The following is an 18,763-nucleotide window of genomic DNA, read 5'->3' as shown; positions in this document are numbered from 1 at the left end:
GATGAGATGTTCTCCATGTGTGGCTCTGACAAATGTGGGTAAAATTCTCATGGGTAGGTGTTGGAGACTAACGGGAGGGGTGTAGATTAAAGCTCTCCAAAGATAACATTGCCCACAACCCACAATAACTTTGCCCACATCTACCCCTGTAACACATCACAGTCACAAGTAGAAAACGTCTCATCTTCCAATATAATATTATGTGGGGAGAGATATTCCCAATGTACTGAATAGTGTGTTATGGGAGACCGAATCTATTCATCGCAGAAGATGCCTCATACGCACCTCACAAACACCTCCTATGCATACTACCGCACGAGTGTGAGTAGCAGATTCCGTCTCGTGTTTGGATAGACGTGGGCAGAATTATTGAAGATACCATCAAACCAAATGCACTAATGCAAGTGCTGAACCGTAGGTGGGCCCTGCTTGTCTCAATAATATATGGAATTAGATGGAAATGTACTTCATTCATGAACTTGCCACTCAAATCATTGATCCATGTGACTCCTTTCGCCCCTCTCGAGTCCCACGCTTCTCATCCCTGCGATAGCCTTATCACTGTCACCTTATATTTTTCAAAAGACAAAACTACTCGCAGAAGCATAAGGGCATTTGATGTCTTTTGGATAGCTTGACATTGACCCAACCCAAGTGAAGCACTTACCTTCTTCAAAATACCCAAACTACCCTTATACGTCACCCACCCACTCATCTTCTGTCTTGGAGTAAACGCAATGCATCACCCCCTTAATTAATCCGGCACTCCACGTCTCACTTTCTGTCGTCTTGTATATTAATTTATCCAATCAATGGATTATAATACTCTCAAGCTACCATCTTAAAATAGTCCCAAACCTTTTACCGCCGTTGATCCAAGAACTAGCGGCCAATGCGGTAGATCGCCATGTAGTAGATAGATCAGCACAGAACAATCGGAAGAACCGGGTCTAGGTCGTAGCCGAATCATTTGATTGTACTTTCCGTTATCGTTGTTATCCAATAGAACAGAAGCTGAAATATCCACGGTGCGTACTGCGTAGTTATATAGACCCCATGGTAAAATACTTCCTAACTTTGATTTGTGAATTATGATAAAGACCTACACTTTTTAGTTGTTACAAATACCCTTTAGTCGTGAGATAACAGAATATTTTTAATTATTAAAATGCCTATCCATATTTTACTTATTTTATTGTTTTCATCATTTTCTCTTAAACCCTAATTCATAAAGAATATCTCCATTTCTCTAAATGAACCAGGTAAAATAACAATAACATTTCATTGACATAGAAAAAAGTTTTTTCTTTAATCCTTGATTCATTTTACTGACATGAATGTCTCTTCTCATCTTAAACTATAGAAATTATCTATTATTTTTTTAATAAATTAAGAAAAAGCAAATAAAACCATAAATTTATATCTATTACAAGAAACTTTTATCATTCCATTTAAATATTAGTTGAATCCAATCACAAATCTACAAGGATCTATTGAAGTAATTAGGAGGGTTTCAATGCTATATTTAGAAAATTAATTAAATTATAAATTGTTCAACTAAATAAAAAAAGGATAATTTAGGCTCAGTTTAGAAGGAATGCAAATACAAATATGTACAGTACAAATCCTTGTATTTTGTATTTCTAAACCGGTATTTGCACTTTACATATTTGTATTTGCATTCTTTCATACTGACCATTAGGGTTTTAAAAATTTTAAACAGCTGAATGATTTTTTTTTTTTTAAATTAAACTGACGAAACTTTAACGAAGGGTTTATTTGTGGCAAAGTGAAAACTTATGGGGTTTTATTGCAAATGAAATTTCTGATTAATGGCTTGGCCGGGCCCACGATAAAAAAAAAATGAAAATTTGCGTCTTGGGTGAGTCTTTGCTCTTCAGTCTTTCCCATGCCACAAGCGAAAGCGAGAGATGCGTAAAACGCTGTCTGCGTGATAATTTCCGGCTTTATCCAGGAAGCAAGACACCTGTGGTCGTGCTATGCCTTAAATATGATCTCTCAACGTTGAAACTTGTAGTCTAAGCACACTCTCCCTCCCTTCCTCTCTTCTCTCTCTCTTAAATACACATCTCCTGCAGAATAACAATCATTAGATCTTTTTTGAGGTAATTTATCGATTTTTCTTAAGCTCCATGGTCAAATTATGTCAACGAATTTCATCTGTGGATGGTTCTTTGTGAAGTTTTGGTTTTCATTTATCAGTTGGAGACTTGGAGTCCTTAGAAGGGTCTGTTTGATTGAAATTCGTGGTTGCTTGATTGTTGATCTTGTTGATGTTCTGCATTTTGCATGTTTTCAATGATTGAAATTCGTGGTTGCTTGATTGTAAATGCTGAAGTCTGCACGTTTTCTGCATGAAAGTTATGACAGTTAGAAGGGTCTGTTTGATTTGTTTATGTGATTATTTTGAAACAATGAGGAATTTGGATATTTACGCTTGATAGGCATAATCAGGTTCTGGGTTAGACAAGTTTCTTGGAGACAGTTGGTTCATAAAGAGTCTAACTTTAAGAATAGATTGTTACGAAAATTCGTTGGGGTTCTGTATTTAGGCGTAACTGATTACTTGATAAGCTTTTCTATGCGTTCTTCTTTCTGCTTTGTTTTGTTCTGGGTCAGGAAACAGAGGAAAATGTATTAGGTGGAACTTATATTGCTTTTGTAATGTGGGAAAAGGATTTGTTACAGCTGAGTTTGCTTCTGTGTTTATGCTTCATCGTTGGGGTTCTATATTTTGGCGTAACTGATTACTTGATAAGCTTTTCTATGCGCTCTTCTTTCTGCTTTGTTTTGTTTTGGGTCAGGAAACAGAGGAAAATCGATTAGATGGAACACATATTGCTTTTGTAATGTGGACAAAGGATTTGTTACAGTTGAATTTGCTTCTGTGTTTATGCTTCATCAGGTCCCGAGTAGGTTGAATGTGGTAAGGAAGCCATGGGATCTTGCAAGGGACGTCTCTGTTTTCTGTTATACGTTATCCTTGGGCTGTGTGGATTGTACAAGAGCTTTGTTGTTGGAGCAGATACAAATCAGACTGCGCAATTGTTTGTAAATGCTTCTCAAGAATTATGGAAGATCCCAGAAACACTGTTTGGGATATTCTTTGAGGTGAATCGTTGACCTTTGCTTATGGAGTTTCATTTATTCTGGTTTGCTTCTGTTTGTTGTTATTGATGTTGTTTTTTATGTATCAGTGTTACCATCACTATTATTGTTGTTATTTGTTATTACTATTACTGTAAGGGTTCATATTCTGTTCTTTTGAGCATTGTAGCTTGCAATTTCTTCCTTGTTTTTCGTGGAAGTACTGACAATTTTCCTCGTGTATATATATATATATATATTTTTTTTATGTATATGGCCTTTGAAGTTGATCATGTTGTGACTTCAATTGGATTTGCAGTAGTGCATTAGAGAGATTTTCTTGTATTGCTCTTTTTGTTCTTGGTGCTTAGTCATCTAGTAGTTTTTATTTGTCATGTAGAGTTGTAGAAGTGCATTTGGTAAATGACTGTAGATTTTTGTGGACCCATCTGAATGAGGTTATGGAGAAGAGCTCCTGTATTATTTTCTTACTGTTCCTTGATGAAATAATGTAGCTATACTATGTCTAGATGTTTCTACAAGTAAAAAAATTTCATGATGCATTTATTATCTCATGAAGTTTGGTGTCAATGTGCTTCCCTTGGTTTATCTATCAAAAAAAAAAAAAAAGCTTTCCTTGGTTTCTGGAGAATGAGCTTCTTTCTGAAATGCGTTCATGCAGGAGATCAACCATGCTGGGGCTGGTGGTATATGGGCAGAGCTTGTGAGCAACCGAGGTCACTTCCATATACTCTTGATTCTTACCATATAGCACTATATTCTTATCAACAGCATATGAAATGTTTTGGATAGGGCTGTTCATAAGAAGATCCAACCCAACCAAACTGACCAACCCGGACCGACCCAACCCGAGTTGGCCGGGTTTTCTTCAGCACCGGTCTGTTTCGGGTTGTAAAAAGTTATAAACCAATGGTTCGGGTTGGTTTCGGTTTTCACACATGAAAACCGAAACCGACCCGACTTAGTAGTTAGTAGTTACAACCTACTTAGTTCCTAATTAACTAAGTTGACTCTATCCTAATTACAACCTAACTTAATTTCTAGTCTTCTAGTTAGGAATGACATTAATGACAAGTATTGTAAGACAACTAGACAAGGAATTTTTTTGGAAAAGTTTAAAGAAAAGTATGAAAGGATCCTAGTTTCTATGGTCTTTTACACCAAATAGACAACCAATTACAGTTAGAATTAGGTGTCTTTTTTTACTTAGATTAGAAGGTTTCTTGAAATATACAAATTTCAGTCTTCTTTCTCTAATACAGTTTGACTTTCTATTTTCTTGATAACTTGATTGGGGGGTGCTCCTGCTTCACAAAGTTATTGGCCTGTTTTCTCTTAATTTATGTACTTTCCTTGCTGGATGATGTTGCTAGCTACTTCTCTGATGCCCAATCTACAAATTTATTACCATGGTTGAACTTAGAGACGAAACCGACCCAAACCGACCAGGTCGGTTTTGCTTAACACAGGGTCGGTTTCGGTTTCAATTTCAGGTAACCCGACCAGGTCGGGTCAGTTGGAAAAATCTCAGTAAATCGATCCAACCCGACCCGTGAACAGCCCTAGTTTTGGAAATGAAATGAACAATGAAACACCTGATGGCTTCCAAATTTTATGCAGCATGTTATGATATTTCATAATGTCTCACAATCTCCACTGATGTGGTGAAGATGCATGTGGCATGGATCCACCAATTTTCTACTGCACAATCCTTACTTACCATCCAACAACCAGACTTTCCATCTTTCTCATCGATATGCCCAAATAATTAAATCCATTTGTATGAGATGCTTAGGACTTAAGATTATCAAATTGAGCCAATTTCTTGAATGGATCTTTCTCACATGGTACCAAAAATATTTACTTGGTGCCACTACATATACCTTGTGGTCTTCAAACAAATAAACTCTAAAGTTCCAGTGTATTTGAAACAACTTGACAGAAGAACTGATTACTTCTTTGTGATACCAGATGCATTTTTGGGCTGACCTTTCTATTTTTATCACTGTCAATCTTCCATGTTGATTTTCATTTTTGTGGAGAGGGGATGTTGAAGTTTATATGGGCAACTTTACTGTTGCAGACTTGCAGTAATTGTAAATCTTTTATAGGATTTTCCTAATATTGGATTTAAAGTTCTTGCGATGATTTTGGTGCAGAAATTTAGAAGATTCCAATGAATCTTTACTGATGAGATTCTGATAATTTTCTGATGCTAGGTTTTGAAGCTGGGGGTCCTAATACGCCATCGAACATTGATCCCTGGTCTCCTGTTGGAAACTTGTCATATATAATTGTGTCAACTGACCGTACATCATGTTTTGACCGTAATAAAGTTGCACTGAGAATGGAGGTACTTTGTGATATCAAAGGCTCTAACATTTGTCCATCTGGAGGAGTTGGAATTTATAACCCTGGATATTGGGGCATGGTAAGAAGTAGGAAGGCTCTATTCTTTCTGAACGTGATTTTCTGCCATATCTTGTTTTCCACATGACTATTTTTTTTACATCTCATGTGTATCAATCCTCATCTTGCTATACCCCTAGCTTAGCTTGGGACCCATATACTTCTTGTCTCTTCTATTGGTGAATTGTCTGGTCAATTGTTCTTCACTAGAATGATAGTCTTATCTCATACCATCTTACTATCCATATGTAAACATGGACATAAGGTTGTTTTTGGGTTTGTGTAGAAATGGAAAACTTGAAACATTGATGGGAAGTGATTCTTAAAACCCTATTCACCTCTTGGTTCTGATAAAGGAGCAAGGTGGAATCCCTAGAAAAGTAGACTTTTAGACATGTTTTTCACCATTTTAATGATTCTGGGATCTGTAAGGGGCTAGCCGTTCCATCTTCCATTCATTTTAACTTACTTTCCACATTTCCCCTTCTGTCTGTGGAATACTAAAACATCCATATTTTTCTTCTGTTAACACTCTATTTCAACACTTCATTCATAATTTTCCAATAGTATGCTAGTTTTCTAAGGTCTGGAAAATTTCCCCTTCTAATTTACGTATTTAATTTGTCCTTGAATTCTTGTACTTTTTTATTGCACAGAACATTGAACAAGGGAAGACCTACAAAGTGGTTCTGTATGTTAAGTCATTGGATTCAGTTGATATAGTAGCTTCATTTGCAAGCTCCGATGGATCACGGACCCTGGCTACTGATCACATTAGGTGAGCATTTTCATGTATTTAATTGGTTCTTCTCATGTTCCTATACTCTGCTAATAAAATCTTCTTTCCATACTTATGATTTTATTTTAACTTTTCTGGCTGAATCATTGTTGCAGATTGACTGCTTCTGATGTTTTGAATTGGAAAAAGGTGGAGATTCTAATGGTAGCGCAAAGTACAGACCATAATGCTCGACTTCAATTAACAACAACAAAAAAAGGAATAATATGGTTTGATCAGGTGTCAGCCATGCCCTTGGACACATACAAGGTATTAACGCCACAGACCAGTGAAGTAATTGGATAGACATTATTTATCTCAAATTTAATATTCAACTGAACTCAACAAAGCTGTAACCTTACTAGATAGATTTTGTTTTTTCATATTTACCTCAAATTGAAAAGAATTAGAAAATTGTCCACAAAAACTTCCAATTTTTACAGAGGCGTTGGATTACCATCCTGTATTCTTAGAAAAGAATTTAAGGCATGGTTGATGATGATGATTATGATTCTTAAAAAAGAATTTATGTTTACTTAAACTTATCACTAGCAATTAGATATATTGAAAATTTGTTTCCTTTTATGTTTATTGTAAAACTCTTGCATGAATGCTGCAAGATTGCTATTAAACCTTGATGCTGAAGATTTAATCAATAATATACTTAATCTTTATTCTCCCTTTTATTTATTTAGTTCTTTTTTTTTTCTTTTAAAACCCTAGAGTAGGAATAACACATAAAATATAAACTCTTAAGAATTTCTTTTACAAAGATTTCCAAAACAATTATATGTTTGAGCATGGTGGTGATGATACTATCTATAAATTTTAATTCAGTACTCCTCACTGGATTTGTGACAAGGACTCAATATCATGGTATAATATTTCAAAAAATGCATTCATGTGTAATATCGGCCAGAGGATATCTATTTCACTTTTTGGATAAGTTATGTGGTTGGAATGTCAATGCTTGTGAAAAAGGACGGAAATATCTGGACTGATATAATCCATGATGGTGCAAACCATTATATCTGGAATTTATAAAAAAAAAAACATTATTTCTGGACTGATATTATCCATGAAGGAGGATGGATAAGTTATGTGGTAGAAGGTGACTGTCAAACCATTATTACCATTAGTTTTTGGATGAGAAGTCACTTTCTTTGGCTTTCTCATTGAACAGATCATTCAACCGGGTGCTTAGAAGTGCGAATGGTCTAGCTGACTCTCTTGCTAGGTTAGGTGTGGTCAAAAGTCAGCTGGATTGGGGTTGCCCAGGGCCGGGTTGTAATCTGTAACTTCTTAGTTTTTGGTGATCTGTTGTTTGTGTTTCTTGGATCATCTTGTCTAGAGTAGTTTTCTTTCTTTTTTGTTGAATGCTTGGCTGTTTCTGTGGTAAAGACTGCTGCTTGTTTTTTCTTTGAGCAGCACATAAAATATAATGTTCATATAAAAAAAAAAAACGTTTATGCATCATTTAATCAACATTGGTGTCCAATCAAACTATTTGGTCCAACTACCTGAATTTTGTTCCAACATTTTACTCTGTTTAGGGCCATATTATCTATTAATGAATTATCAGCCATTTCTCAAATGTTGTCATTAACTCAATCTTCTTCTTTTTTTTTTTTTTTTTACTTCGTTGTTTGTTCTTTTGGCTGTATTTAGTAAGAGTGTTGAGTTCAGTTGAATATTAAAATGTATTATTGCCAAATGCCTGCAAAACTGAACTGGAGTACAAATTTGCTTCAGTTCAGCGTTTTCACTCTTACCAAATGCAGCCTTGATTTTACATGATCAAACAATCTCAGTTGACCACTTGACTTTATTTATATTGTCACCAAGTGGGGCTGAATTTCAAGTCACTAAACTGCAGCCATTTCATACCTCCTACTCATGATACATATTCATCTCTGCATCTTTATTTCTTCCATGTTTATTTTATGGATGTGGTGTTTCTTGATTTTAAATGTTCTGCTCCACAAAGCATACCGGTCTTTAGTAGTATAAAATTTCGCATTCGGTTTGATTACCAAGGGTTTGATCCCTTAGCTATTGAGAAGCATATCTAACTTCATCCATTCAATTTTAATCCAATAAAAAATTTTAGGACAAGATTTTATGACCTAAGGTTGGATTTCTGTAAATATTGAGAGGAATCTCATCCAATGTTTTCTCTTGTTAGAGAATCCCTAAAATAGATATTCTGGGTGTTTTCTCTTTCTTCCTCCCTTTCTTTCTCTTTTCTTATCTTCTTCTATATGAACTTTTCCTTTTTCTTTCTCTCTTCACTCTTTAGAGATTGAATTCCTTAAGACTCTTGAAAGTGTTGGGGTTACTTAGAAACCTTTCTCCGAAAGGGGAGCTGTAGCCTCCCTCAAAGGAGATTAAATAGGGATTTGTGGTTATGTAACCACTTCTCTCTATAAATAAATGATACCTAGCCTGCCACTTAAAGAGAGGGAGAGACAAGCATAAGATACTCCTTTAATGACCTAAATGGACTTTTTAGTTTGCCCTTTAGCCTTCTTTCATAAATGTGGTCCCTATCCACTTAGTTGAGTTTTAAATGAGCCCAACTGCCTACTCTTTTTTTTTTTCAAGAAAAGATAAGACACATTTTGTTGGATCTTATTATAATATTTGCTAGGGCATTCATATGTGTTAATACATTCTATTATTATAATATCATTACTATGGTTACATCTTGCTAACATATGTGTTAATACATTCTATTATATTCCATATATTTTGTTTTAAAGTTTAACTAATAAGATTTAAAAGATCCAAGAGTTTCCAGTAGAGAGAAAGTCGAAAATAAGAGAAGGATAAAGAAATTTTTTGTTTTGTTTTTTTTTTTTCTATTCTCTTTCTTTCTCTTCCATTAAATAAAATAGCAGCTCCACATTTGTTTCTTTTGTCTTTTATTTACTCTGTATTTAAAATTGTTTCTCAAATAAAATTATAGCCTTCTTTAGTTTCTTATTTGATATGAATTTGCTCTATAAATGCTTACATATTAGTATTATCTTTGAAATATTAAAATTAATATATTTAAAATACTATTGTCTTTTAGATATGATGATTTGGGAGGGTATTATTACACTTGCATATGGTGGATAGATGACCTATTTTTAAGTTTAAATAAATGGCTAGGGTTCAAGTCTCTTAACTCACATTTTCTTCAAAATATGTGTGTATTAGAGCAATAAATACATTAAAGAGGCACAAATAAATGAAAACAAAGAGATGGATTAATGGTAACAAATAGGACGCCTTGGGTTCAAGTCTTGTTATGAACATTTTGAAGTTTTTCTATTCACGTTATGAATTGGGTGGTTTCATAAAACTGGGACCAATTCACCAATTTTCTGGTTAAACCGGCCGGTCAGCTGGTTTTGGGTGGTTTTTCATGAATTACCGTTTTTAGTGTATGACTGAACCAGCCAAAGGGCTGGGTCACAGTGTAACTGGTTAGGTCAGCCAGTTCGGTTTTCTAAACAATTTATTGGGATTTGGCCTGCCCTTGAATCCTATTAAGCTGCTAACAGTCAAGAAGAAGGAAGAGAAAGAAAGAGAGAGAAAGGAGAAGAGAAGAGAAGAAAGGGAGTGAAAGAACTGGTTCGAATGAGAGAAAAAGATCACTCTCCCATTCAGCCAAAATTGATTTATATTACTTATATTATGGAAAAGACACATGTGCCCCTACTTAAGTAAGGGACTCTAAATCTAACATAATCTTACACATCAGCACATAAACATAAGTATAAAGACAGAAATACCCCTACATATTCGACACTAACACTCCCCCTCAAGCTAGAGAATATATATAATATAATCCCAACTTGTTACATATGTAGTCCACTCTTCCCCGACTCACCCCTTTAGTAAACAAGTCTGCCCACTGGTTCCCTGTGTTAACATATGCAATATCTATCACTCCACTCAGCACCTTCTCTCTCACAAAGTGACAATCAACCTCTATGTGCTTGGTTCTCTCATGAAATACCGGATTAGAAGAAATATGAATTGCAGCCCGATTGTCACAGTAGAGCTTCATTGGAGTGTCAACAGTGTATCCCATATCTTGTAGAAGGTTCTTCAACCACACTATTTCATAAGTAGTATGCGCCATAGCTCTATATTCTGCCTTTGCACTGCTTCTTGCCACAACTGTCTAGTTCTTACTTTTCCATGTCACCAAATTATCCCCAAGAAAAGTGCAATAGCCTGTGGTAGATCTCCTATCAAACATAGAACCGGCCCAATCAACATCAGTACATCCTTCTATTTCAAGTTTTCCACCACTCTTGTATATCAAACCACGACCAGGAGCCCTTTTTAAATACCTCACAATTCTTAGAACCACATCCCAATGTGGAACCAGAGGATTCTGCATGAACTGACTTACCACACTAACCGCAAATGAAATGCCTGGCCAAGTAATGGTTAGGTAGTTCAGTTTACTTACAAGCCGCCGGTATCTTCCAGGGTCTTCAAACACTTCACCCATATCGCTGCTCAGCTTAGTGTTTGTTTCTATTGGTGTTTCAGCTAGTTTAGCACCTAACAAACTTGTTTCTTCCAGCAAATCAAGGGCATATTTCCTCTGACACAAGTTAATACCATGCTTAGACCTTGCTACTTCTATCCCCAAGAAATATTTCAATTTACCAAGGTCCTTTGTCTGAAAATGTTATTGAAGAAAAGCCTTCAACCTATCAATGCCCATTTTACCATTTCCAGTAATAACAGTATCATCTACATACACCACCAATAGGATCTTTCTTGCTTGAGAGTCATGACTGAAGACTGAATGGTCAACTTGGCACTGTTTCATACCAAACTTCCTTACCACCTCATTGAACCTATCAAACCATGCTCGAGGAGACTGTTTAAGCCCATAAATGGCTTTCTTTAGTCTGCACACCTTACTGTCCTCCCCCTGAGCAACAAGCCCTGGTGGTTGCTCCATATAGACCTCCTCAAGCAGATCACCATGCAAGGAAGCATTCTTGATATCAAGCTGATAGATGGGCCAATCATATGTAGTAGCAAGAGAGATCACAACACGAATTGAACCAATCTTAGCAACCGGGGAGGTCTCTGTGTAGTCAATACCATAGGGGGAGGACTTCTTAGAAACTACAGCAACCAACCACAAACAGCATAACTGGAGGCATAGAAACCTCCAAGGGAAGAGGGCGACCACTCCTTTTCAGCCCTTTTCCTTATCTCCAATAGATGGCGAAGAAACCAAGAGAAAACCCTAGACTGGGTGTGCAGAAAACAGAATTCTGGGCAGGTCTGATTTGCTCAGTTTGGCTCTGATACCATATTAGGATTTGGCCTGCCCTTGAATCCTATTAAGCTGATAACAGTCAAGAAGAAGGAAGAGAAAGAAAGAGAGAGAAAGGAGAAGAGAAGAGAAGAAAGGGAGAGAAAGAACTAGTTTGAATGAGGGAAAAAGATCACTCTCCCATTCGGCCAGAATTGATTTATATTACTTATATTGTGGAAAAGACACATGTGCCCCTACTTAAGTAAGGGATACTAAATGTAACATAATCTTACACATCAGCACATAGACATAAGTATAAAGATAGAAATACCCCTACATATTTGACACTAACACAATTATTATTATTATTATTATTTAATTTTGTATACCTGAAAAAGGTGTGGGCCTTGCTTTGCTCCTTGCACCTCAGGCACAAGAAGGTCCTTGCACTTTTCTTTTAGAATACTGTTCATGTTGTCCACATTCTACCTATTTTTTCCTTATTGATTTACTCAATACTAGCTTCTAGCTAACATCCCCTTCTTGAATCCATTTAAATGAAAATGGCCTACCCTACTGTCATTTTAGCCATACCAATCTCTTGGATTTCTTATTATTACTCTGGTTGCTAAACTCTCAAGTTGAACAAATAAGCAATCTTTAATTAGGTTTTTCTACATCATCAGACCTCAAGGAGAGAATAAAATTTCCTTTTTTTCATAATGATGACTATATCCTACTACGACTATTACCATTACTGTTACTATCATCATCATCAATCTTCATTATTATTTCTTTGGAAATTAGGGGCCATTGCTTGGGGCAATGGTAAAATATCAGACTGATAAGTGTTAGGATACGGGTTCAAGTAGCAGTCACTTTGTGCAAAAAATTCCAAGGTTTAGGTCCAATATCAAGTCCATCCCTCCCAAGATAGTTGGGACCAACATTGGGTAATTCCCCCTTATTTCTCTGGAAATTCCAGTTTAGTTTATATATCTTTTTGTCTTGCTTTATTTCTCTAACTTTCATCATCTTTGTATGGATCTTTATGTTGATTTCTTTTATAATTTCTGAAAATTGTTTTCTACACTTTGATTCATTTTTATAGGAAGACTTGTGTGTTTCTCCTTCAACATATTTGTATTATTTTGACTTATTATTCTATCTTTATCCTTTTTTTTTTCACAGGGACATGGTTTCCGGAAAGAGCTTGTGGATATGCTTGCACGCCTAAAACCCCAATTTATTAGATTTCCTGGTATATAATGAAGTTGGTTTCTTTCATGTTTGACAAAGACCTAGGTAGACAATATGCATGCGCCCTTCCATGAAAACCTTTGAACGTCACCAACTAAAGGTCACTAACTTTTTTCTTTTTGAATAGAAAAGAAACTTTATTGAAACACAATAACATATTACAATACAAAGAAGGTGATGAGAAATCACCCCAATAAAAGAAAAGGAGACCACAACTCCAACAAAATGCCCTGCACCACCCCTAAACAAATCTGAAAAAAAAACCACAACCTCCCCAGCAATTCACTGCAAAAAACAGAAGTAATCAAAACTCAAACAATCTCCTGAAAGAACATCCTCATCCCAAAAAAGTGAAGCCACTCCCATCTTTACAGCCACTCAAAACATTACAAGTCTCCCAAAGTAACCCTTTTTCTTCCCTAATCAACAAAACCTCCTCTAAAAAGCTCTGACACCGCACTGATCTTAACAGATCTGATCTTCTCTGCTCTTTCCAACTCCCAAAAAGTATTCCTACCGAATTCTTCCCCACCCAAAAAGAAAAGTCCCAAAATTTTACTCACTTGAACCTCTTTCTCAACCACTACTTCTAGCTCAGCCTTCTTCTCAACCGGTCTTATTTGATCGAGGATCTCATCCCCATCAATCTCTTGAATCTTTGAATCTTCTTCCTCCTTATCTGAATCTTCCTTTTCAAGATCAACTGCAGTATCCACTGGTTGAACATCACAAGAATCAACCTTCCTTGTCCCCAAAACATCTTAAAGCTTGGGTTAGCCAAGCAAGGGGTGAATAGGGGGTATTTCTTTTGGGCTCATTTCTAATTTTGTATCCTTTGTTTTGCTCTAATGGTTGAGTTAAGAAAGTTTACCTCCCCCCTCTCTTGTAATTAAAGTTCCTTATTCTTAATAAATCCTACTGTTACTGATAAAAAAAAATCTTAAACCTTATCCACCATCCCCTTAACATGCCCTGCTTTAGCTTTTACTCTATAAGAAAACACTTCCATTTTGAGAGTCTGTTGAGTAACATCACAAGAATCCCCACCCTCAATAATATCTATAATTTTTTCAGAGTCTTCCAAGCCAAAGGCATTATCTCTCTCTAAGGAAATACTTCCATTTTCTGTGGCTGCTGACTAAAGGTCACTAACCTTGTTTCCTTTGGAATCAAGTTTGTTAGGACAATCAATAGCATTTAACTGGAACAGTATTGGACTAATAAATTACCTGTTTCAGATTATATAGTTATAGATGTTGCACCCATCATATCTACAGATCCTGGAAGCTTCAAGCAAAAAGAACAAGTTTACATGGTGTTCTGATATTACAATTATTACCCTTTTTACTATCCATTCAAACACAATAGGGTCAATACCATACTTGTGTTTATGTAATTGGTGATAGGCCATACCATAGTTGGACTCTTCATGGTAATCCTACTATAGATTATTAGTCTCTGAAATTAAAAGAACTGCAATTAGCCATATTTATTTATTTATGCATGTGAAAATCTCTGAAGTGCAGGAATTGTTCATGGTATCTGGACATGTGAATATAACTCAATCAAATTCATTAGTCAAACTCTTATGCATATTCCTCTCCCTACATATATGCATATATGGTATTATGGTCTAGAGCAAATACATCTATATAAGTCTTAATAAGTTATAGTTAACCTTGTCTGGAGTTGAATATAAACTCCGTGGAATATGGAATTGGAACCTAACAAAAAAAAAAAAACAATTACTTTAGCTTGAATTTAGGATAACCAATTCACTCTATTAGCTTGCAAATAGAAGCATGACATTATTTACACAGTAGTCCTTAGAATTAAAAGAAGAACTGTTTTGGAAAAGGTTAGGGTCAGTGAAGGTGGACATCCAAGCAGAAATTTCCAAGACATTTTCTTTTGATAAGGAGAAGTTTCTAAAGCCTGCTGCACCATTTATTTATTCAATATCTTGTGTCAATATGGAAGTTAGATTTCAAATGATTGATGCAGAAAACTTCTTTCTCTATATTGTATTAGGTGGTTGTTTCGTTGAAGGAGAGTGGCTGAGAAATGCATTTAGATGGAAAGAAACCATCGGTCCCTGGGAGGAGAGACCTGGACACTTTGGTGATGTTTGGATGTACTGGACTGATGATGGGCTTGGATACTTGGAATTTCTACAAGTAGGTTTTTTTTTTTTTTTTTGGCATTCTTTGGGTGTATCTTATTGTGAGAAGTTTTAATCTATAGCTTTTGGAGACGATGCTGTTTAATGGATTATCACTATTTCATTGCTGCAGCTAGCAGAGGATCTTGGGGCATTGCCAATATGGGTTTTCAATAATGGTATTTTCCATCTGCTCAGTCAAACAACATGGTCCTGAAATGTGAATAAATACAAACAAGACATGACTAATATTTTTCCAATTTGTTCTTTTTCCTCTTTTTTTTTTTCATTTTATAGGAATTAGCCATAATGACCAAGTTGATACTTCAACTGTTTTCCCTTTTGTACAGGTAAATATCCATCTTTATTTTGGTTTTAATATATATGGTCAGCCATCCATTATATTGCTCAAGCAATTCAATGAAATAAATAGATGTTCCAAATTGTTAGGGAGTAGCAATTCTTTAGATGCTGATAATGCAGCACAAACTTATCCCATTATGCCTTAAAAACGTCAAAGAAACTTTATATGCTCTAAAGGCTAGAGCTCATATCCAATGATATAAGATTCTTTCAATTTGATATGTTCTCAAAGTCAACACATAGCACACATATTTCACCAGAACTCAGTATGAACTTGATACATGCACAATTTTACCAAATGTATATGCTATGATTTTATGTCTTCTTTCCTCCAAAACTATGGATTGCAATGATGACATATTGGACTAAGAATCCATTTAATAACAGCTGAAGTGGCTGAACTTAATGACTTATTGATTTTGTCTTTTTTATCAATAACAGAAACTCATTTATTAAGAAAAGAAAGGATTAAATACAGCACTCCAGGAAGAGGTAAGATGACTTAACCTCTCCCCAAGAGAACAAGAAAGAAATTACAAAATAGCCCAAAACATTTGTTCCCTTCCCACACCTTGCTTTGCCAATGTATCTGCAAATGCATTTGCAGTTCTCTTCACTCAATAATACTGAACTTCCAATCCGCTGGATAACCACTTAACCTCCCTCCTTTCATTTGCAAATTTCCATAAACCACTATCCTTCCCTAACCAGTTTACAATCAACTTTGAGTCTCTTTCAACCACTAACTGTTGAACGTTCAGCTCCTTAGCCTTTCTTAACCCTTCCAAAACAGTGAACATCTCAGCTCTAAGGGAGTCACCAACCCCAGTGGGGCCTGAGTACATAGCAACCACCTTCCCATTTTCATCTCTGAATACACCCCAACTCCTGATGGTCCTGGATTCCCTTCACTACTACCATCAAAGTTTAATTTTATAAAATCTAGAACTGGTGGTCACCACTGAGGGCTCACAGCTGAAAGAGCTGGATCAGAATTTGCCACCTCCTTCCAGCTATTAAGCAGCATCCCTATAGAGATATCAACAAACAACTCCAATGATTTTACCCATTGTACCACCCTAACTGTTATAATTTCAATGATACCTTCTTTCTTCCTTTCCTTGTTAGAGAATATCCTTAAATTCCTTTCCTCCCATAGAGTCCAACATATGGCAGCTCTTAAGCATCTCCACTAGATTTTCCCCTTCCTTTTTGGCCACCTGAAGAATGAAGCAGCAAACAACCCTTGTATACTTAGGAGGGATCCACCTATAACCAAATAAAGCCATAAACCACTCCCAAATACAGAACCAAACGGGTAAGCGATTAATAAGTGGTAGGGACTTTCACCATTAGCCTTACACAGTATGCACCAATTTGGGGACAAGCATCAATTAGGCCTTTTTCTTTGGAGTAAGTCACAGGTATTACATCTTTCCAAAAAGGCTTCCCAACAAAAAAATCCAACCTTTGGAGGGATCGGTTTACCCCATACTTCTTTTACTAGGAAAGTTTGGGCAATGGAATTGGCAGGTTGCACCAAAGACTTGAAGAAAGATGCACAAGAAAAGACACCGGAAGGAGATAAGGTCCAAATTCTGCTGTCCCTTTTTGAAAGATGTAAAACCATTCCCTTCAAAACCTGAATTAACCCCAAAACATTTTCAAGTTCTGAAACCTTAATGCCTCTTCTAAGACCCAAATCCCAGTCAAAACCAAAGTTGGACTCAGAAGGGACCAAGAAGATAGACACAGTTTTCCCTTTATATAGGGGTAGAGAGAGAAAACAGAAGGGAATTGGTCTTTTAAAGGCATTATCACCCACCCAAATATGCTCCCAGAATTTCACCTGGTTTCCAAAACATAGATTATACCTGATGTGCTGTAGAAAAGAGGGAAGAATGGCATGTATGGATTGCCAAGGAGAGGTACTAGTAGCTCTTGCCAAGACCCCAAAGTCCCAGCCACCATCTGCCTGTCCGTGGATGCTTAGTATTACCTTACCCCACAACTTGTATCTTTTTCTTGCTAGCCTCCACAACCACTTTCCCAAGAAAGCTTCATTTCTCTTCTGAATGTTGCCTAATCCCAAGCCTCCATCAGCCCCTAGACATTATTTCCCACTTCACCCTATGGTCTTTCCTGTCCTCCCTTAGTTCCCACAAGAAATCTCTTATCAGTTTTTCCAATACTTTGCTTATTTTCTTTGGAATCCTAAAACCAGAAAGGTAGTAAACTGGCAAGCTGGACAAGGTGGCTCTAATCAAAGTGATTCTACCACCTAGAGATAGGTAGTTCTTCTTCCAAGAGGCCAACCATTTTGTTAATCTATCAATTACTGTGCTCCAAAAGCTATTCTTCCTCGGATTATCCCCTAAGGGCATCCCCAAGTACTACAAAGGCCATTGTGATACCACACACCCCAATAATTCAGCTCTCTCCATCATTGTGCTCTCCTCCATATTAATCCCCACCACACAGCTCTTATCAAAATTCACCTTCATGTTTGACATTTTCTCAAAGGTTTGAACTACCAACTTCACCCATCTGATGTCCTCCACTTCATAGTGAGTGATAGGTATTTTATCTTGCCCAACCCTCCACCCCTTCACTAGGTTTCTTGAATCTGCTCTCTCCATTAACTTCCCCAAAACATCTGCAATCAAGGTAAAAAGGAAGGGAGAAAGGGGGTCTCCTTGTCTGATTCCTCTAATGGCCTGAAAATGATCTACTACAACTCCATTTACCAAAATTGTGCTCTCCTCCATATTAATCCCCACCACACAGCTCTTATCAAAATTCACCTTCATGTTTGACATTTTCTCAAAGGTTTGAACTACCAACTTCACCCATCTGATGTCCTCCACTTCATAGTGAGTGATAGGTATTTTATCTTGCCCAACCCTCCACCCCTTCACTAGGTTTCTTGAATCTGCTCTCTCCATTAACTTCCCCAAAACATCTGCAATCAAGGTAAAAAGGAAGGGAGAAAGGGGGTCTCCTTGTCTGATTCCTCTAATGGCCTGAAAATGATCTACTACAACTCCATTTACCAAAATTGAGTAATGACATGTCTCCATAGAACCCATGATCCATTTGCACTATTTCTTCCCAAATCCAAAGTAATCCATCACTTGCATTAGAAAAGACCAATTCACCGTATCATAAGCTTTTTCTAGGTCCAGCTTACACAAATTTTTTCTTCTTTGTTCTCTTTAAATCTTCCACACATTCATTAGCAATTTAAATTTGGTCCACAATCTGCCTATTTCCCACAAAAGCTCCTTGGTTTTGTGAAATTATGCGTGGAAGCACTTTTTTAATTCTTCTCCGAAGCATTCAGTCACCACTATAAACCAACCCTTTTTTGTTATTTCTTAGT

General features: G+C 36.5%; 1 protein-coding gene across 4 annotated transcripts in view; it reads left to right on the top strand.

Moving 5' to 3' along the window:
• The first annotated feature begins 1,857 nt into the window (after positions 1-1,857).
• LOC148845596 (alpha-L-arabinofuranosidase 1-like) overlaps positions 1,858-18,763 on the top strand; it is a 31,847-nt gene continuing 14,941 nt past the window's right edge. For 2 of the 4 annotated variants that reach the window (XM_088955613.1, XM_088955612.1), the window contains exons 1-9: positions 1,880-2,126; positions 2,927-3,132; positions 5,349-5,560; positions 6,195-6,316; positions 6,433-6,586; positions 12,789-12,858; positions 14,889-15,034; positions 15,152-15,197; positions 15,316-15,368. In XM_088955613.1, coding sequence (XP_088811739.1) covers positions 5,477-5,560; positions 6,195-6,316; positions 6,433-6,586; positions 12,789-12,858; positions 14,889-15,034; positions 15,152-15,197; positions 15,316-15,368 — 675 coding nt within the window. In that variant the 5' untranslated portion in view covers positions 1,880-2,126; positions 2,927-3,132; positions 5,349-5,476. Of the gene's footprint in view, positions 2,127-2,926; positions 3,133-3,790; positions 3,846-5,348; positions 5,561-6,194; positions 6,317-6,432; positions 6,587-12,788; positions 12,859-14,888; positions 15,035-15,151; positions 15,198-15,315; positions 15,369-18,763 lie in introns of all 4 variants that reach the window. The other 2 variants (XM_088955611.1, XM_088955610.1) reach the window with 2 other exon arrangements.

The sequence above is a fragment of the Nelumbo lutea genome, chromosome 7, assembly GCF_056320005.1.
Source record: "Nelumbo lutea isolate HS-2025 chromosome 7, American lotus-T2T, whole genome shotgun sequence".
In the NCBI taxonomy this organism is placed as follows: Eukaryota; Viridiplantae; Streptophyta; class Magnoliopsida; order Proteales; family Nelumbonaceae; genus Nelumbo; species Nelumbo lutea.
Note: the sequence above shows the minus strand (reverse complement) of the source record. Positions and strands in the feature narration are given on the sequence as shown.